The following is a 22957-nucleotide window of genomic DNA, read 5'->3' as shown; positions in this document are numbered from 1 at the left end:
GACCTTTCCAGACTTTTAATTAATATTACAGAAAGAATTCTGAATATTCTTTTGATTTCATTTGTGTAAGAGTCAGTGGAGATGTGGTAGGATAATTGAGAAAGTTTGGGACCCTCCAGGTTGTTTCCTTTTAGGAGGAGAAATTGCTGATGAAGTCTGCTATTTGATAGAATTCTGTTTGTTTATGGATTGTACAAAGAACCATCCCTCTGAACTCTGGAGATAACAAATGAGATTGTGCACATAAACTGTTTGAAGCTCCCTTTCAGCCAAAATTCAACCCAAAAGCTCTTTCTCTAAACTTTTTCCAGTACCACACATTCAGTGCTGATGACTGGTGTTGTATGCTGCCTTCTCTCTCGTCGTCTTTGAAGTTTCTCTCCTGCTTCTTTTAGGCTATGTCCACACTGACAAATGTAGAGTACTGGCAGTTACAGCACTGCTCAAAAAGCGCTAAGGGAAACTGTTGTTGTGTGTCCACATTATGTTCCTTATGACAGTGGAATGCATCCACATTAGCAGTTCTTGCAATGTCGTACAGAGCAATGCATTATGGTAGCTATCCCACAGTGCAACTGGCCATGGGGTGCTTTGGAAAGGGCAGTCAGTATCACATGATGCAAGTTTGCCGATCATATTGCTCCATAGTCATCCTACTGCATTGACAGCTGCTTTCCAACTGAAGTCCAGAGGGAGGGGGAAGAGTGAATGTGTGTCCATCCTGAGGAAACCCCAACATCAGCTCTCCCCTGCCTCTCTCCCCGGCACTCTGCACAGCATCTCTCTCACTCGCAGACACAGATACCTCTTGTGTTCAACAGCACAAGCATTCCAACTGAATGGTTTGCTCTGTGTCTGGGAACAGATCAGCGCAGCATGCAGGTTTTCTGAAAGAGGATATGCCCAGTGTAGGACAGTCAGCTGAGTTCAAAACAATGACCATGAGAGAGCTTATGATACCATCTACATGGTTGGTTAGTCTCTAAGTGCTGCAAGACTATTTGTTGTTTTTTAAGTTTTTCCAGAGTGGCCGCTGTAAGCCACCATATTCCATTTCCAGAGGCCAGTCACAACTCAATTGAAGTGTCTACACTGTCACCCAGTGCTGTATCCAGAGTGCAGAAAGTGGTAAGCGTCTTAGTCCAGGTGGTTTACCAAAGTTCGTGCACAGTAAGTATCTTGCCATTGTGGACACTCTGGGAGTTACAGCGCTGGGAGCTGACTTACTGGGCTGTAACTTGCCAATGTAGACTTGGCCTTACACACACAGACTTCCACTACAAACAGTATCCAGCCAGGCAATGGCACCTCTTCCTATAATTCAAACCCCTGAGCAGCTGCCCTTTGCCTTGGTTTGGAGTGGTGAAATGTATCCGAATTTGTGGTGGAAGCCACTAGTTGTGTTTCTTATAGCTATGTTAAATGAAAGAGTGACAGTTATGCCTATCGGTTTCAGCACATTTTGCCCACTCCACAGTAATATATTAAATATATTGGTAGAATTTATCATAGCAGAACAGCAGCTTTCTGTCGTTAAGGTTAAGACCAGCTTTCTGTTTAAAGCTATACTCTTAAGTGCTCCAGAAAGTACATAGTTACTGTGTTTTGTAAGAAAAAAAAGCTTATTTTTATTCACTGAGAGAAATTAAACCATAGTTCAGATCATCACACCAACATTTCAGATTATCAAGGCTTCCCCAAAACAGAACCCACCACACTTTGGGGGAAATCAAATTAATATGTTATTTTCAAAAACAGCTAACTTCTCCTCTTAAGTACTTGAGAAGGCTATTACTCCTATTTGCATGTCTAGTAAAATGTGTTCAGAACCAGAGCGTCCCAGCTAGTTAGCCCGTTTGTGTCACAGGATTTCTGTGGCTGAGAGGATCTTTTATTCTTTAAAACTAAGTTTCAGCCTAGGCACTGAGAGTTCCAGTATCACCCAGGCAGGTAATCTGGAGTAGATTGGCTTTTTTTTAAAAGCAGATATATTGCTCTAAAATGTCTTGTCAAAAGGGGATTTTTTTATTTTTGAGGAAATGTAATCTGGATACAGCACAATATTTAGAAAGCACTGAGACTATTTTGAGAAGAAAATAAACTATGCAAGCTTACTGGGAAGGTAGGGTGATTTGGGGTGGAAAGGGATTAGGAATCAGGTGATGGGAGGGGATGTGGAGTGGGGAAGTGGGAGGGGAGCAGTGGAACACTGGGAATGGTGCTGGGGGCAAGTGAGGGGAAGAATGGGGCAGAAATTCCTGTCAGCCCCATATTACTCTTCTGAGTGTGCTCTGATGTGGGGTCATCAGCCCGTCTATGGGGATGTGAAGGCAAAGACTTTTCAAGACTCCTTGAACAACATAACTTTAAGACCCCACCCACTGTGTATTGGGGAAATTTCTGACAGGCAAATAGAAATGCTCTTTAACTGTCCTCCTATGCCCCTTGGTGTGGACACACTTATTGGGAATTATTCCTCTGATTCATTTTAGTGCCTTTTTTTAACTTGCTGTCTTGAGAGAATTATTCTTCTTAGTTAGTTTGAAAAGTGAAACATGTCCACAAATTATTCAAGCAATTAAATAGCTTAACTTAATAGGCACCTATAGCTTTTATTTAGAGTCTACTTTTTTGCATTAAGACGAATAGGTTAATGTTCCATCATGATTCTGACTTTGTAGACTATCCTAGGTTAATTTAGCAAATTAAGCATAAAGTAATTATTGTTGGAATTCAAGTGAACAATAATGACTTGGGAGAGTATTTTATATTTTTGTACTTAAAAAAAGAAATGCTATATATTTCATACAAAACAAGTAACAAACTGTATATTTTAAATTACCCCTTTTTATTCCGAAGGATTCTGTGATACTTTCTAGTCTGCAGGCTGCACTCTTCTATCACTGAAACAGTTAGCAATGCTACTTGGCTAGCCACAATCACCCAAACACTTTCTTGACCCAAACGCTATAGGGCTTGAAATATTAACAAAGGGCAAGAATGCTAATATCTGTTTCCTTGGAATATGGGTTGGGTAAAAGTCCTGGGAAGCAGCAGAATTTTGTCTCTAGTGATGGTTACAGCAAGAATGATAATGGCATGGTTCTGTAGCGTTCCTTTCCAACCTATGCACTGACAAGCCAGGACACTATTGTCATGTTAAAGCTATAGCCTAGGAAACAGGGACCCTGAAATAAAGAATGAATAGTCAAAAAAAAAATGGACGTAACTCAACAGGAAAGTGTATAAATAAATGATAAAACTGGAAAAAACCAGGAAAAGGTTTAAAACAAAATAAAAATAAAAAAGGCAGTAGGAGAAAAATCAGTTAAACAATGGGCAAAGATTAAAATTAGAAAATGGGTAAAAGTCATCACCATGGTGACAAAAACATCTGAGTCCTGTTAACGCTGTTATTGTCTCGGGTGGGTCATTGTGGCTGCAGTTTGCTAGTACAGATACTGCCAAAAGGCTTTTGTGAACCCTCTGTGCCACAGGTAGCAGGCTCAGTCATTCACTAGACACCAGGTGACCAACATATCCAGCCTACAATTTGAAAAGAATACAAAATTGTAATGCTTTTTTTTTAGTCATTCTAATTCCCCCCCCCCCTACATCCTTCCCAATTCACAATTCTTACTCTTTCACAGCCAGGCAAGTATCTATGAAAGCAAAAATGAGATACGTGTACATATTTGGCCTAGCTCTGTCAATAATGAAAGTTAAGACATATCATTAGTGGCTTGTATTGTCACAAAAATGACAAACAGGTGTGCATGTAAGTTTCATTCACAAATAGCTGCTAACAATTTGTTAAACTATTAATGACTAAGGAGTAAATCCTGCCAGCTCCCTGGTTTTTGGCAGCAGCGTAGGTACACTTCCAGGATGCAAATGTGTAAAAGTATGAGGGGAGCCACTGAAGAAATACGCCTCTTTCCTTCCATAGAAGCTGGGTCAGTAGATTCCCTGTGCTAGGCAATGGTCAAAGACAGAAAGCCACATGGATCGTCTGATCTTCCCAAAATCCCATGCCACAGAAGAGTATGTTAGGTCATTTGTAGGCTGTCTCAGCCAGGAGGCTGAGATAGCTTTTTGAGAACAGCTCTGTAGCTGCTCCTAAACATGCCTATCACCTTCTCAGTGTGCAGACCAAGTCTTTAGGTGTGGCATGAAAAGTTTTATTTGATCCTAATTATGCAGTTTAATTCAAGGTAAGCATAGTTTGGTTTATTTATGTATAAGAGTTCAGACATTGTACCATATGTTACATTCCCAAAATGACCAAACCAATTTAATGAAACGTATCAAAATATTTTTGTTGGACTGATACCAAGCATGGAAAATGGTCAGAAAATAAAATGTGGTTAAGTGATGACCTATTTTATAAAGACATCATCTGTGTTTGGAGCTTTTTTGTGCTTGACATTGTCTGGACGCATAGTAAGGACTGTCCTACACTGGTAATTTTCCACATTTCTGAGGAGATGTAGCTATGCTGACCTCATCCTTCGTGTAGACAGTGCAAGGTTGGCAAAGAAATTCTTCTGTAAACCTAACTACTTGCTTCTTGGGAGATGCATTAATAACAGTAATGGGAGAATCCATCCCATCACTGTAGTGAGTGTCTACATTGAAGAACAATCAGTAGCATTTGAAGTGTAGACATACCCTAAGAGACAGTCACCATCTTTAAGAGCAAGGAGAGGTTAAGTAATCCAAATGCTCATTATTAGTGCAGTAAAGTATTGGGGTTTGACCTTGACATCAAAGTAATTAGTGTATTCTTCTAATTTCTTGGAATACCTCCATTAATATATGATATGGTAGTGGAATTGAGGCAAGCTGCCTTGTATGCCTTCACAGAGCCCTATTGACATGAGTGGGCAGGGTATGCATGGGGTTCTGTCCATGCAGAACTCCATTGTAGGATCAGGGCAATTTTTTTTCCATTTTGATAGATTGTACGAGAGTTTCTCAGTACATACAACTGGGAATATCATTTGGACACAGTTTAAACTGTTCAGATTCACTTTCATTTCTTTTACAAAAATCCTTCATTTATATCCACCTGCTTGACAGCTTGAGGTTAAAGTTATTCCTAGGTGTGTCAGATATTCTAGATTACTTTTTTTTAATTGGCTTTTAAAAACACTAGCAGCTCTTACTGATGGCATCTTCTCTTAGCAGGCAAGTAATGAGAAGAAATAAAAAAAATCCACATAATATGGTTACCTTGTTGGAAGATCTGACAAGCTGAATTTTAAATTTAATCCTTCCAAGTTCTTGGCAGAACCTGCCTGCTGGCAAACCTGTTCACTTAGCTAACACTTTAGTGATGCTGGGAGAAAAGATTAACAGTTTATAATGCTGATCTTGTTAAACAGGGAGCAGTTCAGTGATAAAAGCCTCTCATAATCTTAGCACTGCATTTTATCTATGTGTTTTTATACATGACTAAATAATATTCCCTCTTATCCTTGGAATAAATAATTTGTTAATTTTGAGCTGATTGCAAAATAACATCCATTAGTACTGACTTCTAATCATTTGGAAAAACTGTGACAGAAGGACTGTGAAACAGGTCAAAGCCTTTCCAGCCATTTAAAAATCAGAAAGACACATGTCCATAAACATTCTAGTCAAATGCAATTCTGTCATTCACTATATTTGCTTTGTGCTTTGATTGTTATGTATTAACAATAATTATAAATAACTGAGATCATTGGGAACTGCCCAAAAGCATTAAGATGTTTTAGCTTTCCGGGTTTGCTGATATTCTCTCATTTCCCTTTGAGAATAAGTAGAAGAGTCTGCCAAACAGCTCATTTGAAAATGAATGGTGTGAATTCATTAGAGCCATATGAAAAAGTAAGACTCAAGCCTCCTAGCCCATTTGACAGATGTCACATTAGATATTTGTTACAGTAGAACAATATTCTGTTGATGGCAAGGTGGCTAGAATCTGATGAGATATACAAAAATAGGAGGCACACTGATAATGTGAGTGAAACTCAGTAGTGTCCATTCCTATTACTGTAGCTGTCGAGGAATTTTCACTCCTCAAATATGGTTGTGTTGGTGTTACTTTCTGGAAACTTTATTCCCTGTCCTTATGAAATTCCACAGCAGCCTGTTTATTTAAACGGTGTTTCTTTCCATTGATTTCAGAGTACTTTGGATTAGGCCCTTAACATAGTAAGGCTACGTCTACACTGTCCAGTCTTGTGCAAGAACATATGCAAATGAGGCACGGCAATTAATATCACTGTGGCTCATTTGCATACTTAATGAGCTTACTTTAAGTATGCAAATGATGCATTATGTGCTGTCATTTTTGTGCAAAAAGGAGCAGTCTACACTTCCCTTGTGCAGGAGATGTTCTGCCGCTTGTTTTCATTTGCATATGTTCTTGCGCAAGATTGGGTGGTATAGACGTAGCCCTAGGTTTTTAAGCATGTTCCTAACTTTGAAGTCAGTTGGAACACTCTTGTGCTTAAACTTAGGATACATGCTTAAATTCCCAGCTGAACTAGGGCATAAAATATACTTAACAGAATGTTAACTACTTCTAGTCATAAAAGTATCTTTTTCAGTTTTACTGGGAAGGGCAAACTGCTGCCATTCTGCCTTATGTTTAGACATTAGTTGTTACAGTTTAAGAATAACTGCCTTTTAAACAATATCCAGGGCCAGAATGTTCTTTGTGGTCTCTAGCTGTCCCCCTCTCTGGGCTAAGTATGTAAGGGTATGTCTACACTAGCTTGTTAATTCGAGCTAGGTAGGCAAATCAGGGAACCGGGGTAGCAAATGAAGCCCGGGATTTAAATATCCCGGTCTTTATTTGCATGTTCCCGTCCGGCCGCCATTTTTAAATCCCCCTTAGTCCGAACGCACTGCCCGCGGCTACATGCAGCAGTTTAAAGTTAATCTGAACTAAGTCCTTAGTTCGGATTAACTGTTACTCCTTGTGGAATTAACGAGCTAGTGTAGACATACCCTAATAGTGTAGTCAATTAACAGATAAGCAAAAGCTAATAGGTTACTGCTATAGACTACATACATTTTCCTCCTGCCCCCCGATAGTAAATTTTTTAGCAGGCTGGCCAGCAGCCCGGCTCAATCCTGGCTTGCGACAGGTCTGGTACCTACCCTTGCTGTAGCTCTGCATTTAAAGTATATTTGGAGACAGGAGGGCAGGCAGCCTTGCTCAGTTCCAGCTCACACTAGGTCCAGAAGCTCAAACCACTCCCCCCAATGGGCTTCTGCCGCCATGCACTGCTGCCTCTGCAGCATGGAGCAACAGGCAGCTGGTCCATGAGGGGAGCTGGTTTTTAAACTGGCTCCCCTCACTGACCAGCTCCCACCTGGCGCCCCACACTGCTGCCTCTGTAACACAGTGTCAGGGGGCAATGTGAGAGGGCACTACTTCTGGGCACTATATAATAATCACATAACTGATAAAAATGTATGAGTTTACTTGACTGTTCAATTGACCAATATTTAACATCCCTATTCCAGGCAGGGACCCATATTGCTTCTTTTAGACCAGGGCTGGGCGAACTGAGTCCTGGGGACCACATCTAGCCCACCAAGCATTTCTCTCCAGCTTGCCCGGAGGTACATAATTACAGCCACCAGCTTGTGTTTAGTTGCCTTTCCCCCAGACCTACCTTACTCCATCCTGTAGTAGAGCTGTTTCTGGGAGTCTCCTGCTAGCTGTGCAGAGCAGGGGGCGGAGGGGAGAGGGAAGTGCTGAAGTCAGGGTGTTCCCTTGCTCCTGTACTCCATCTCAGCATCATAAACAGAAACACACAGCAGAGCTCCTCCAATCTGAAGCATGTGATTTAAAGAAGTGGGGGTGGGGAGACAACAGAACAGGACATATTTCCCTTAGAGACAGAGTGTGGCTTCTCTCAGAAACTTAGCCAGCACACACACTCTGTGTCACTGTCACACACACCCAGTCTGTGCCACATTGTCTCTGTGCCACACAAACATTCATTGTCCTATACATACTGCGACACATACTCAATCTGTGTCACAAAGTCTCTCTCTCTCTCACACACACAAAATATCTGTCTGTCTGTCTCTCTCTCTGTAGTTCCAGCCCCACCCCTTTTGCCTGATGCCCTGCCCCTTCCAGAGGCCTGGAGTTAGCTCGTGACCACGTACCAAAATTTCACAAGACTCCCCCCTGTGAAAATTATTACCCACCCCTGTTTTAGACTTATATTTTAGGCTACAGTCCCTTGGCACTCACTGTGATTCTCTCCAATCAGGTCTGACTAGCATCCAGCCTCTGGACTTTGCTTTTTCTTCAAGGACAATGTCAGTGGTTTACCAGAGGTTATAAGTGACTGTCCGAATCTTTCTTAGCAGAGTACATTTAATTAAGGGCAGAAATGTATAGTGAAAACATGTGAAACAAATACAAGGTATCAGTGCATACTAATCATACCAGTAGATGCTCATCAGTAGACTCTGGCAGGTTCCAGTCTTTCTAAACCTTCAACAGGGTGGGATGTTGCTAGGGATGAAAGGTCATGCTCCTTTGGAAAGATCAGAAAGAAGACCCCTGAGTCTGCTTAATCTCAGCTATTGAATCCCACAGATCATTGTCTTTCAGACTCTTGAAAATAGGTAAAAACCTGTTAGTGCTCTTTTCCTTGGGAGGTAAGACTTTGAAGACTGCATAATTAGGGCTAGGAGTTTGCATTAATCACCACCTAGTCATTCCAGATTCCCCCAGTGACCAGGAATACACATTACATGTAACATATAGTGATACAAAAGGCTATGGGTATTCAGTAGGTTTGTATCATCTGACACGTCTCAATATAATGGTCTTTGACATTTTCATCCTTTCAAAGTTGGCTCAAGCATTCAAATAACATTCATAACATTTAATACAGTCACCTCAAGAGAGGCCTGTATTTGTCTTATCTGTGTCAGTAGTATTGATTTACTTACTTTTTAACAGGTTGCTTGGAAAGGGAAGATTCTGCTGAACACCGGTGCATACAATCTCACAAAGAGCGCCAAAACATGACTTATTCACACTATTACGTATTCTGTTCAAGGACTCCTGCCTGGATTGGTATGTTTTGGATTTTGTCAGGATGTCGTTGCATGTTTAAATTGAAGCTATACTTAAATATTAATTTATATACATTGGATACAAATCTAGTGGAAATTTGAGAATGAGGTCGTGAAGTTAAAAATGGATCTTCCTATTGGCCAATCTAACAACAAAGGCCATGGAATACCGTGTAACTGGCAGTGCAAGTTTTCAGCAATAATTTGTTCTCCTTTAAGGGCATATTATTTGATGATACTGAAGAGAGTCCTAAACTCTTAATTCTAGTTATCATAACATCCCTGTGAAGCAGGCTAACAATTGTTTTACAGTCGGGAAACTGGGGTACAGCAAGTCAGTTGCAGTTCTAGCAATTAACCCAGAATGTTGATGTCCTTTCTCATGATCTATAGACTATCCCATGCTCTTTCTATAGAATGAAGTAAACGCTGTTTTTTTAACCTTTTATATCTATACGTGGTTTGTAATATCACTTCCATATTGGACACTTCTTGACCACTAAACATCATCTGACTTAAGGACAGAAAGCATACTATTCCAGAGGATAATTAAATATCATTAATTACTCAGTGCAGAGGTGGTAGTTGTTGCCTGAGTACTTTTTGACTTTGAAAATACATAGTTGTAGTAAAATGTAAATGTAGTAAAATGCTCTTATTTTAAATAAGCTCTCTTGATGAATAGTTCTGCTAAAATCGTACCACTTGTGTGCTTTCTCTGTTAATGAAATCAAATGTTTTCTTAAAGTCAATGAATCTCCAGAACAGAGGTTAATTGAATTCTGCATCTCTCCAAGATTTTATTTAAAAAACCAAGTATGCAAGTTCATATCTAAAGCCAGCTTGCGACTCAAAGGGATTTCCTATGCTCTTCTTTGCATTTGGTTTAGAATCAGTCTACAGACTACTTTGAAAGGAATACTTACAAGATATATTTCTCTGTAGTTGTTAAAATATGTTGGGTCACCTGTTTTAAAGAGTGATACAGTGACTGAGCACTTACCTCATTTGGGTAAAAAATGTGGTTTGCAAAGGAGCATGACTGTGCCTGTTCTGCCCGTGTTTTAACACTTCAGATGGATACCATCTGAACCAAGTACCTTGTTGTTTTTCCAGAGACCTGATTATTTTCAGAACCTGATAGTGGTGTGGGTTTAGAAGCAAGTTGATTCAGATATGCAATACAAGGCAGTGATGAGTCGATATAGTGGTTTGAAGTGAAAATTGAAGTCAAACAGGGATTGCGTGCTCAATCCAAGATTTTTTGCTCTACAGTTGGGCCTGGGCTACACTCTAAAGGTCGACGTAGGTATAATGCTCAGAAATGTGAAAAATCCACACTCTATAGTGCCGTAACTTTGCCATCTGATGCCACAGTGTAGAGATAACTATGTTGATAGATATATGCTTCTGTTGAACTTTCTGCCTTCATTCGGGATGGTGGAGTTTCTACAACAATGGAAATTCTCTTCCATCACATTAGTAAGGATCTAAACCGTGGCACTAAGGCAGGATAACTACAGCACCCAAGTAGTGCTTCTGTAGTGTAGATATGACCTAAGAAAATACCCTGTTCTAGTTCCTTAGTTAACATTGGTGGAGGCTGCTGGATATCCTGGCAAATTATTAATCATCTTGACTTTCCAGATATCGTAATTATAATTCTGGTCATAATGATACTGCAGTCAAGGATCAGCATTTAATCTGTGCATACCATCCAGAGAATGGGATTAAAAATGAACAAAAAAACCAAACTCGTGAAATTAATGAGATCAGAAACTGACTAAACTAGTCATTTAATAAACTACATTAATGGTATAGACTTCACACAAGTAGACGGTTTTTGCTACATGGATTTTATTATAACATTGGACAGCTACCATGAAGATGACATTGACAAGCCTCTAGCTACTGCCTGGAGACCATTCATATAACAGAATAAAAATGTTCGGAATGTAAAACAGCACTCGTATACCCACATTACATTATGGTTGCAAAACATCGAGCAAAAGCTGCAGACATTGGTACTCATGTGTCTGTGCCATATCCTAGGAATGACATGGCTTGATAGACTAAGAAATGATGACATCCTTAAAGGACTGAAATTTTAGAGTCATCAAAAAAATGCACACAACAATGGTTTGGCTATATTTCTACACTGACACCCATATTAGCTGCCTAAATTTGTTCACAATGGAAGAGTGCATGGAGAGAGAAGCTGTGGATATCCAGTGAGGCAGTGGTATAACATGGTATATAGGATCAACCAGGATCAGACAGGACACCCCAACAAGTTCAAATGGAAATGGTGACTCAAAACAGATAGGGATGGAATTTGTTCATAGCCTTGGCCCAATCTTGGTATTTGAAAAAGAGTTGGATGAATGGATGAGTTAATGGTGGTACTGCACACACAAGTCTTCATGATTAGAGACTAGCTATGAAAATTCAATTGTCTAACCAGTGGAAAGTCACTTAGGTTGACAAATGAATCACCCAGTCCTATTAAGCCCCTCTCCTTGCTCTGAATTGAATATTAAGGCATTGAAGAAGTCCTTTCCCACCTGTGTAACAAAAAAATCTGCCAGGTCTTCTTACACAGGTATGGAAATCAAAGAAAGGATACAGTTTAGTTACATTAATTATAGCATTTTGGTTTTATATTTAAAAAATGTTTCCCTAATCTGTACTACATGCCTATATCCTTGTTTATGCTAAATGTATTTGTTACCCTGGTTATTTAGTATAGCGAGGACATAGACTTAAGTAAAAATAAACACAGTAAAAAATGAACAGAACACATCTTTAACACAACCAAAGGTGACTTAAAATTAACCATTCATGGCAATTATAAAAAAAATCAAAACCTAAGTGGGACCATATAAAAGAGGTATGTTACAGTTCTTCCTTTTTATGTGTTTATATCACCTGCCATCTTTAAACTTTTGAAGAAAATCAGTGTTAGGTGGCTTGAATTTGGCATATAAACAGGTGAAACTTAAATTTAATGGCATAGTTGAGCAATACCAAATGTACTGTGCCCCAAACACAATTGTTGCTGCAGTACTATATTTACAAATAAAAGTCTTCCACTATTTGATGGTTACTGGCTTTCTACATGAAACATAATCTTTGACAGTTGGGCAAACTTTCCAAATTCTTAACAGATAATTTTTTGCCTTTGGCTTCAAAATCTGCTAAATTCAAACAGAGATCTAGTAATAATTATATTTAATGAATGAAATTTGTGAGAGATTTATCTATAAGTTTACACTACATCAGAAGCAATCATCTGTATAATGCTCCATTAAAAAGAAAGTTGCATTTGAATAAGAAATTTGCTTAAGAGGAAATGTGCATACTCAGTAATTTTCTGTGTTGAAAAGGGAAACAGTAATTTGGATTGTAGCTTTTTGCTGCACTTGAAAAGAATCAATGAAAGCGCATGTTCCTAAAATAAGAATACAGTGAGGAAAAATTTATCAGCATCATATTTGTCCACTTTTACCAAAATATGTTTGCTGATTTAGATTATCTTAAATCCATAGGCTCATTTATACTCAATTCAATAACCATTGTCCAATGCACCCCTCTGTCTGAAACTGTAGGATTTGGTCTTCATGGCTAGTTACTGAAGAATGAAACAAAATCTCTGTGAATTCCTCTTAGCTCCTTTCTGACTTCATTTCAACCCTTGTTTCTGTTACCAATTTTTTTTTTTTTTTTTGCATTGGGAAACACAAGATGGGTGATAGAACAAAAGTGAGTTGTTCTCACCTCTTACCATCAAGAACATAATCATTTCTAAGTTTCTCTCTGTGGAAAAAAAACTGATTGCTCAGGCCTTTTTGGAGGAACTCCGTGGGGTTGGATGAAGGGAATCCTAGCCACTCCCTCAACTCACAGATAGAGCATAGAGCTGAAGCTCAGCTCTTCCTTGCTTCGTACTCAATCCTCACGGACTAGGAAAAGATCTAAAGCCATTCTGTGGACCTATGTAGCTGTTTTTACTCATGAACATAGCAGCTTATCCAAAATTCTACCTTATTTGGAATCAGTGAGTAGACCATGCCCTCCATATCTGTTTCATTTGCAAGGAGTGAAACTTAATACAGAGTAAATTGAACAAATGGAGCTGCTTTAAGCCCCATGCATTGCTTGGTCTATATGGCTGAATTGCTCCTAGCATAACTATTATGTTGCCTGTTTTTCTGATGTCCCATCACCAATGATAGCAGTCCTTCTAGGGAACATGGGTTCTCCAGTCTCCAATTCCATTGACCATATTCTGGTACTCAGAAGGCTCAGAGGTACCCCCCAACACAGCCTGTCAGAAGGGATTAAATGGTGAGGAAAACCTTTCAATGGTACTCTTCGCTTGTGTGAATGTAACCCTTTCTATGTTGCATATATTAGCTACTAGGATTTAAATAGACAGAAAGGGACAGCACATGTATGCTTGTGAGTTGGTACAGGATATGTAAAATAAGCTTTGCGGCTCATACTTTTTTCCCCAAACTTGTTTCTGCTATTGTTAAAGGGGTAATTAATTATACAAACTTTATATTTTTAAACTCCCTATTTCCAAATAAGAATACCTTTGATTGATTGATTTCTGTCTAACATTTTGTGCAAAACCCTCTGCTATAGTATGTGAGCACCTAACAATATCCTAAATTTAAAACATTAGAGTTGGATTAGATTTATGAAGCTGTTTAAAGCCCTGATCCTGCAGACTTGGATGGTTAACTTTAAGCAAGTCTTATTGTCTTCACTGGGATAAAGCTTAATAATAAGCTTAAGTACCTTGCTTAACTGAAGCTTGAAGGTGGACCTACTAACACTTTCATACTGAACTCTATCCCTCACCTCCAATCAGAACAGGATATCTTCCATTTGCCACTCATAGGCTGTGTCTACACTGCACCCCTTTTCCGGAAAAGGGATGCATATTAGACACATCGGAATAGCAAAATCCGCAGGGGATTTAAATATCCCCCGCGGCATTTGCATTTACATGGCTGCCGCTTTTTTCCGGCTTGGGGATAAGCCGGAGAAAAGCGCCAGTCTAGACGTGATTCTCCGGAAAATAAGTAGGAATAAGAGATCCTCTGGAATAAGAGATCCTTTCAAGTAGGAATAAGAGATCCTCCAGAAAAGGGCTTATTTTCCAGAGAATCACGTCTAGACTAGCGCTTTTCTCCGGCTTATCCCCAAGCTGGAAAAAAGCGGCAGCCATGTAAATGCAAATGCCGCGGGGGATATTTAAATCCCCCGCGGATTTTGCTATTCTGATGTGTCTAATCTGCATCCCTTTTCCGGAAAAGGGGTGCAGTGTAGACACAGCCATAATGTATACAGAGTATTAGGCTTTTTCCCTTCCTAGTTATCCACTCTGACTTCTGGTTCCCATACCCTATAGAGGCCTACCAGACATCATTACTGAGACCTTATTTTCAGTTATTTACCATTCTAAACCATGAATTATTTGTGGGTTTTATGCTTCCTTTCAAATCACATCTTATGGAACATTGATGCTACTTTCTCTCTTCATAGTGTCTATTAAGTAATGGCCTTTGAGTCTTCTAATCAGGATTTTGATGCTTATACTGTCAAAATCACTATTCGACTGAACCAGAAAACAGCAGGATCAGTTGTTGTTAGATGTTGATTACCAACAGAATTCTAACATTTTGGTAGAGAAGATAACAGGTTGAATCTTTTTAGTCTGGCATCCTCGGGACCTGATTGGTGCCAAAACAGAGAATCTGCTGGACATTGGGAGGTCAATATTGTCTAAAAGCATTACCAACACTTCCACTGATTACTGATTTCTAAGAAGACAAATTAGTGCTAAATAACAGCACAAAACACTGAAAGCTAGAAGTAGTGTCTGTAAACAAACTTTATGGGGCCATGGAAAACTTGGCCACACCCATGTTAAGTTGACATCCAGCTAACTAAAATCATGCTGGATCATGGATGTTGCGGAACTGAAGAGTCCTGGACAAGACAGGTTCAACCTGTATTAGAGGAAAGATTTCTAAATTGACTTTTTTTCTCAGTAAGTCCTGGAGCACTTGCTCACTTTGGGTCTACTGTTTGTGCTTTAATTTATTATTAACATTTATGTTTGTTTCAGAGGAGTTAATATGAAGTAGAAATTAAAGGTGAGAAATGAGAAGAAATTTGAAACTTAGTTTATCTGGCATTTTTAAACAATCTCAGTACAGAATTTAGGAGAACAATCTGCTTTCCTTGAGCTACCATCAGGGCTCTGAAATAATGAAGGATAGGAGTAAAAAATATCCTCTTCCCTTCAAGCAGTAAGGGAAAATAATTAAACTTGCAAATCAACAGTATAGTTACATTCATAGTAATAATGTACCTTCCTGTAAAGGAGTGAACAAACACCATACTGAACCAGAATAGGAAGAGATTAAAGATCTGAAACAGAAGCTGAAAGTGTCCTGGTCCTGCAACAGCTCCCAGCATTATCGAGCTTGTAGGGAAGCCATTCTTTCTGGGGGCATTTGAAGTGGAGGAAGTTGGGGTTTGAGAAGACCTAAACAACTAGGAACCGTAGGAGAAGACTGGAGAAAAGTCTGGACTTATTGTTCATGATTTGTTTTTATTATTGTTAATTTCTCTATCAACATCAGAAGACGGGGTTCTCAAACTTATTATATTACTTGTGCTTAATGATGTCTAATAACCAATTATTTTTCTGTTCATGTTAAGTTTCATTCCTATGTTTGTTTGTTTTTGTTTTCTCAGGCATAAATATTGGCACAAAAGTTGGAGCTCTGCTGTTTTCAGTTGTGAAATCCTGATTTGGTTCATGGCCAAGGAACATGATACTGCCCTTAGAAGCTGAAATGCCTTGAGGACTTTGGCTCTGCATTCGTTCCTCCTGTAACAATGGTTTTCTCTGCAATGTTGACATCTGCCCACTCTAGGATACTGAATGCTACTTTTATTGTCTATGAAAATGCCTACATGAATTTTACCACTCCCCAATTTTTGCTTCGTAGTGACACAACACAGCCTTTGATGCACAGTTCAGGGGCCATGGTCACCACTGAGATAAGTACTTTACTAGTGACCAGCCCAGCTATCCTGCCAACACAGGAAGTTTTCAAGAGTTTGAGTCTGCCACTCCAGATCATTCTGTCTGCTGCTATGGTATTTATACTGTTGGTGTCTTTTCTTGGAAACTTTGTTGTCTGCCTCATGGTCTACCAGAAGGCTGCCATGCGATCTGCAATTAATATTCTCTTAGCGAGCCTGGCTTTTGCAGACATGTTGCTTGCAGTGATGAACATGCCTTTTGCTCTGATAACCATCATTACCACGCGATGGATTTTTGGGGATATATTCTGCAGAGTCTCTGCCATGTTTTTCTGGCTGTTTGTCATAGAGGGGGTAGCCATCCTACTCATTATTAGCATTGATAGATTCCTAATTATAGTTCAGAGGCAAGATAAGCTGAATCCTTACCGTGCAAAGATTCTTATTGCTGTTTCATGGGCTGCGTCCTTTGTTGTGGCTTTTCCATTATCTGTGGGAAACCCCAACCTGCAGATACCTTCTAGAGCACCTCAGTGTGTTTTTGGCTACACCACTAGTCCTGGGTACCAGGCATATGTGATTCTAGTTGTACTAATTTCTTTTTTTATTCCATTCATGGTGATGCTGTACTCCTTTATGGGCATACTCAACACTGTACGCCACAATGCAGTGCGTATCCACAGCCATCCTGACAGCATATGCCTCAGCCAGGCTAGCAAGCTTGGTCTTATGAGCCTTCAGAGACCTTTTCAAATGAGCATTGATATGAGCTTTAAAACTCGTGCCTTTACGACCATATTGATTTTGTTCATCGTTTTCATAGTCTGTTGGGCACCTTTCACCACATACAGCCTTATTGCCACATTCAACAGTCACTTTTACTACAAGCACAACTTTTTTGAGATAAGCACTTGGCTCCTTTGGCTCTGCTACCTCAAGTCTGCACTGAACCCATTGATTTACTACTGGAGGATTAAGAAATTTCATGATGCGTGCTTAGACTTGATGCCCAAGTACTTCAAGTTTTTGCCACAGCTCCCTGGTCACACAAGAAGACGCATTCGGCCCAGTGCCATCTATGTGTGTGGGGAGCACCGGTCAGTCGTGTAAAAATTGGAACTATTTGACATGACAGTCGTTTTCTGGGATTGTTTGTTCTATGTACTGTTTTATTTGAATATGGCCCTTAAACTGCCGTATCTTATAACTTGAGTATGTTTTCCAATATCTTGTGCAATTTTATGGAAAAGTGATTGATTAGAACTGGGTTTACTGTCAGAAACAATGTAAACAAAATTACAGCTATTACCTCCAGAATTCAATGGAAACCCAGACTTCTTTTAAAAATTACATTTCTAATATTTTGTCAGTTTTCTGCTTATTATGCCTGCAATTGCATCTAATTGTAGGGGTTTTTAATGCTGCTATGGCACAGTGTATTTAGTTGGTGTAATTTTGCTGAGATGTTGCTGCTTTCTGCCAAGATATTAGAGCCAAAAAGTCACATTTAGGTAACTTCTATTTAATTTTAACAACATTTCAAGAGTTTTGATGACAATGAGAACCCTTTAAAAATATTTCCATTAATATTTTGTGCACTTTATGGAACTTACCACAAAATCTGTTTTTCAGAATTCTTGTGATACCTGTAGAGGAGGTTTTAAAATGTTGTTTTTACACATTATAGTGACAGTTTAATAGAAGATATGTTTATTTTCTAGGAGGGCAAATTTACAATGGTGCATCTACAACTACAGATACTGCTGGACATTGTTTCTGAAAATTAACCTAATGGGATATTAATTCCTTAACCCTGGTGGATGGGAAAATTGAGGCAAAGAAGAAGGGGGGAAAAAAAAAAAAGATCATGTCCAAAATGTAAGGCTGACACAAGTTCTGAAAAAATTGACCCATGAAAAAATTGATACTTTTGATCATTGCATGCATTTTAAAATGTTGGTGTTTATGAAAATTCCAAATCTTTTGCTGTGTCCAAAAGTCAGGTATAAATTATGGCTCTTATCCTACAATTTATTTATCGTATATGGAAAGATGGCTGTTCCTTTTCAGAGCTCTAAGAAAGTTAGTGTGACTCTGAGTGATATACTGCATCCAGACTTTCTAAGGCTAGGTCTACACTCCAAGGAAAAGTTGGAAAAAGATATGCAACTTGCATAACTTTTTCCACTTTTCTTTCAAAAGAGGCTTTTCTGAAATTTAGCATGTCTACCCAGCACTAAATTTCGGAAAAACCTTCTCTTTTGAGCTATCCCTTCCTTCCTAGTGAAACAAGGTTTATGGGGATGGTAAAAGAACGCATCTGCTTTTCTGATTTTTTGGGGGGAAAAGTGGATGCGTTCCTTGGATGCAGCATAGCTTTTCTGGGATACCTCCTGTATCCCGGAAAGGAGCTGTGGTCTAGACATAGACTAAATGGGCAGGATTAGAGCCTTTGAGAGTCTATGGTCAATGGATAATTGGAATGGGTGTTTTGGGGTGCATGAACCATGGTTTGGACAGGGGCAATAATAAACATCTTCATGTAACATTCTTCACCACAGTTCTACAGTTTATAACAATGAAAAAAATTGAGAGAGCCTTTTAATGAAAGAATCTGATTTTTAATTATAAGAAGTTGGGGAGGTGATTTAACAAATGGGGAAAGGTTGGGAAGCTAGTTCAGAATTTATGAGGGAGAATTTGGCAATGAGATCAAATTAGTCAAATTTGCTGCCTCTCTCCTGCATTTCTTTGTTTTTCTTTGCCGTCTCTCATTCCCATTTCTAATACCCTTCTTATTTACTCTGTATTACAAATCTGCTTGTGTTCAGTGGAAGCTTCTTTTGCTCGAATGCCAAACCATCTTTTGGATTCTCATCAGATACTGACTTTGCCTTTCTTGATAATTGCCTTGAAAACATCCATTCTTATCTGAGAATAGGAAAAATGTTGGTGGATTTCCCTCAGTGATTATTATGTATTTTTATCAAGTACAAAAACTTATATGTGACCGGTGAATCAGATAAACAGGGAAAATTTGAGGCATTTAACAGAGAACCTGACTTGTGTACTGGGGTGACAGGAACAGGGAACATTGTCCTTGTGGAAGGTACATTGTCTACTGGGCTATATATTTGTGCATGGGAGGTGTGCGGCCTGCTCCATCCGCACAGAATCCCACTGGCTGCTAACTGACGGAGCCTGTGTTACCACCCTGCTCCATGTATGTGGTAGAGTCATCACCCTGCTTCCTGCCTACTCCCTTTTTTTCAATATCTAGCTCTCCAGGAGTGTGCAGTCCCTGTGATCTCCTGAGTACAGTGTCCGTTCTGAGTGTCCCCTTCTGAGCTGCATAAGGCTTGTGCGTGTGTCTGTGGGCATGCACACATGCCCAAAGCTTCTTGTTCTAAATGAATGCATAGGGACTCTCTGGAGAACGTCTCCTGGATTAGATTTTATGAAGCTATTCAGAGAAGGGTATTTGTATTTTGAATACTTTAAAGGAGGAATTTTGCCTTGGCTTATTTCATTTTTAAGAGTGTCTGGCTTTGAACAAATAAATGAAGTCTGCCACTTGATTCAGATTTGACAAGGCACCAGGGAAAAGTATTGTTAAAACAAAAAGGCCCCTTGAAATCTGCTCTTACATCCCCATTTAATTACTGGTGATGCCATTGAAACAATAATCCTCTGATCAGACAACAGGCAACACTGGAGTTTTAGTGCAAAACAACTTGGGTTTTGTGTGCCTCTTAGAGTAGAACTCTTATTTTTAATTAATTTTGCATCTGTGGCTTCAGTTTATGGCTGGGCTTTGTATAGTTGTTGTATTGCAGACATACCCCTCCTTTTTCTCTCTGAATATAGAAATAAAATGTGCTTTAATTAATGTAATATTCTGGGAGTATATATACTTTACCACTAACAGGAACATATTTTTACTCTGTCTTCCAGAGAAACAAAACTGGTTTGAATGGATATAGTAAAATATGATAATTGAAAGGGAAAAGAGGAGAAGTAATCCAGTGAGGCTGGTTAAATCATTCCTTGAAGGGAGAATGTTATCTTTTGGGGATTCCATAATCTTTGATCAGTGCAAACTGTGAAGTAGAAATTGCATCTGTCAAAAATGTGATGTGTCTTGGTAATGTTTAAGCCTACACTGGAAATGTTTTCTCTCAGTGCTTGATCTGTTAATGTCAACTCTGAATTAGGTCAGATTCAGAGCAGTCTTATAGTGGGACGTAACATACACTTTGAATAGAGTTTGGGGAATGGGAGGTTAGCATAAAAAAACAAACCAGATAACTAAGAGAGAATACAATAAACGAAAGGTGTCTTGCACATAAATCAGGCCTGTTTACCAGTGTGTTATTTACAGCACCAGTTGGCTTATTGTATTCAATTGGCTGTTACAAAGCAGTGCCTTGTTAATTTCAGTTGAATTCCTTGGATCAAGTTAAAGAGTGATAAACTGCTTACTCTCACAGCCGTGATCCTTCAAACACATGATAATTTTATACACAAGTGTTTGCAGTATTAGGACCATTATGTAAGAAAAAACTTTAGCTGTGGGGAAGAGGAGGTTAAAATCTGAAATAAATTTACTAATTTTAAAGTCTAGGGGATGAAAATATTCTTCATCCTCTCCAAAAATGATTTTTTTAATTCATACTTGTATTTATATTTTGAAGATTCCTTGGTGATGAAGATAAACGTATTTCTATTACTTTTCAGTTATCTCAGTGTTGTTCAGTCAAAGCATGAAGCTGTCACAACTTTCATGTATACAAATCTGTTGCTAAAATGAGTTTGGTTTTTTTAATACCCTTAAGGGATGTTGCATATTCTTTTATAGCTTTTGCTATTTATATAAAGGTATTTAGGCATAGAGAGAGGGGGAAATGCTTTTATCTTTTTCTTCCTCTGTTGATTTTCACTTTTATGCCTGATACTTTTATAATTTCTATTATTTGGTTTTATGTTTAAATGACTGCCAGATTTTATTGTTCTTTCTAAGAACCGGTGAGATTTTTCACTCTGAAATCATGTAATGTAGCCCTCCTTAAAATATGTATAGGTTTACTTTCACGTGAAAGAGCTCCAGAACACACATTGTTGCAGCCAAACTAGTGAAGAATTTTCTTAAGTCAGTTTTTTCTGGAGCCTTTACTTTATCATTACGAACTGGTTTAATCTTTTTGAGCACTAGTAATTTTACCTATGTGGAGAAACCTTGAATTCATTGTTTTAAAAATAAATTGTTAAGTAGAATTGTGTTGTATTTTTCTGTACAAATCACACTTATGACAATAACTGAAAAACAGAAAAGAAAAATAAACATTGATACCATGTGGAAAAAGTTCTGACATTAAGTTGTTATATTTGCACTCAAATGGAGGCCTGTCAAATGACTGTAATTTTAATATCTGTTTTTATCATTTCAAATATTCTTAAAGCTTACTTTGTAATTCATATAATGGCAAATGGTGAAAACATCAGTTGAAACTTCCCTCATTTATAGCTGTTTTTGTTTAACTGAAAACATTATTTCCTTGATGGCAAGTGTACAACAAAATGCAGTAATGCTAAAACTGCTATGGAGATGGTACCAATATATCTGAAACATATGTTAGCATTGTTAATTAAGGAAAGAGTGAAAGCCTAAAGGAGGATACATAACTTCATTTCCATATTAAGTAGATATGCTGCCTTTTTAGCTGTGGCTGAGTAATTAAAATCATTGTGAGGTGGAATAAATAGAACATATGCCCCAGGCAGTGGTATGGTAAAGTATGATTCATTTCCAGACACGACCGCAACCTTTATGACTCAATTTTTGCCTATTTGTAACTGACTGATTATTTTAGTCAGTAGTGGAAGTAAGAATTGGTTGAATTGGATGATAAACCACTCATGGTTTTATGAGAATTTTCAGTTAGTAAATGCCTCTGTCAATATATATATTTTAAATTATGGAGAATGCATGTTGCACTAAAAGACTAGTACAAGATGAAGTGATACTGGTCTAAGGACTTGTCTACAGAGGGAAACTTTGCAACTGGTAATTGTAGTGGGAGTTCAGGTTTAAACAGGATTCTGCTCACATTTTAAGCAGGGATCTAATGCAGGATTTGGGATCCAATATGTCTCTGTTATCAGTACTTAGAGTCTCATAATGAAGTGTATAGATAACAGATTATGTTCACCAATATACGTCCCAGTTTAACTGAGCATTTTGTGCTTATGTACCATTGACTTAAGTTGGACTAAAATACTTGCATAAGTGTTTTTCTGTATTGGGCCCATAGAGTATAAGTAAATGTGCACAATTCTAATAAATTGCCAGTATGAACATGTCTGGCAGAAAATGTGATGAACTACAATTCATTTCTGGTAAAACTAATACTTTCCCTTAAGCTCATCTGCTCTAAATAGCAAATGTTGTCTCTAGCAAGTATTGTTTTTAGTGCAGTCTGAACAAATAGAGTAATCTCCGTATTTCAATCAAAAAAGTTGAAAAGACACAAAATCCATGGCATGGCTAGTACTTTAAAAACAAATCAATATTGGTATTTTTGCATACTTCTAAAATTTTATGCAGATTTAGCAAAACAACAGAATTATAGATTGCTACCAGAAGAATGTGACAGAATTCAGATGCTATTATGAAAGATACTGATAGTTGGCTTGTATGCACAAATGTTATTTTTAAGTAAGTCATGCAACCATTTTATAATACACTATATTTAAATCTTCAGAAATTGAAATATTGCAGATTATATAA

The 22957-nt window shown here is 38.4% G+C and overlaps 1 protein-coding gene across 2 annotated transcripts in view; it reads left to right on the top strand.

Annotated features, from left to right (window-relative positions):
* The window catches only part of GPR63 (G protein-coupled receptor 63), a 47741-nt gene extending 25069 nt beyond the window's left edge, over positions 1 to 22672 (top strand). The window contains exons 3-4 of one of the 2 annotated variants that reach the window (XM_075923907.2): positions 8984 to 9100; positions 15877 to 22672. In XM_075923907.2, the coding sequence (XP_075780022.1) occupies positions 16021 to 17280 (1260 nt within the window). In that variant the 5' untranslated portion in view covers positions 8984 to 9100; positions 15877 to 16020 and the 3' untranslated portion in view covers positions 17281 to 22672. The remainder of the gene's footprint in view (positions 1 to 8983; positions 9101 to 15876) is intronic. The other variant, XM_075923911.2, reaches the window with a different exon arrangement.
* Positions 22673 to 22957: the final 285 nt, after the last annotated feature.

The sequence above is a fragment of the Pelodiscus sinensis genome, chromosome 3, assembly GCF_052426305.1.
Source record: "Pelodiscus sinensis isolate ZL-2025 chromosome 3, ASM5242630v1, whole genome shotgun sequence".
NCBI classification, from domain to species: domain Eukaryota; kingdom Metazoa; phylum Chordata; order Testudines; family Trionychidae; genus Pelodiscus; species Pelodiscus sinensis.
The sequence above is the reverse complement of the archived record's forward strand: the minus strand, read 5'-3'. Positions and strand labels throughout refer to the sequence as shown.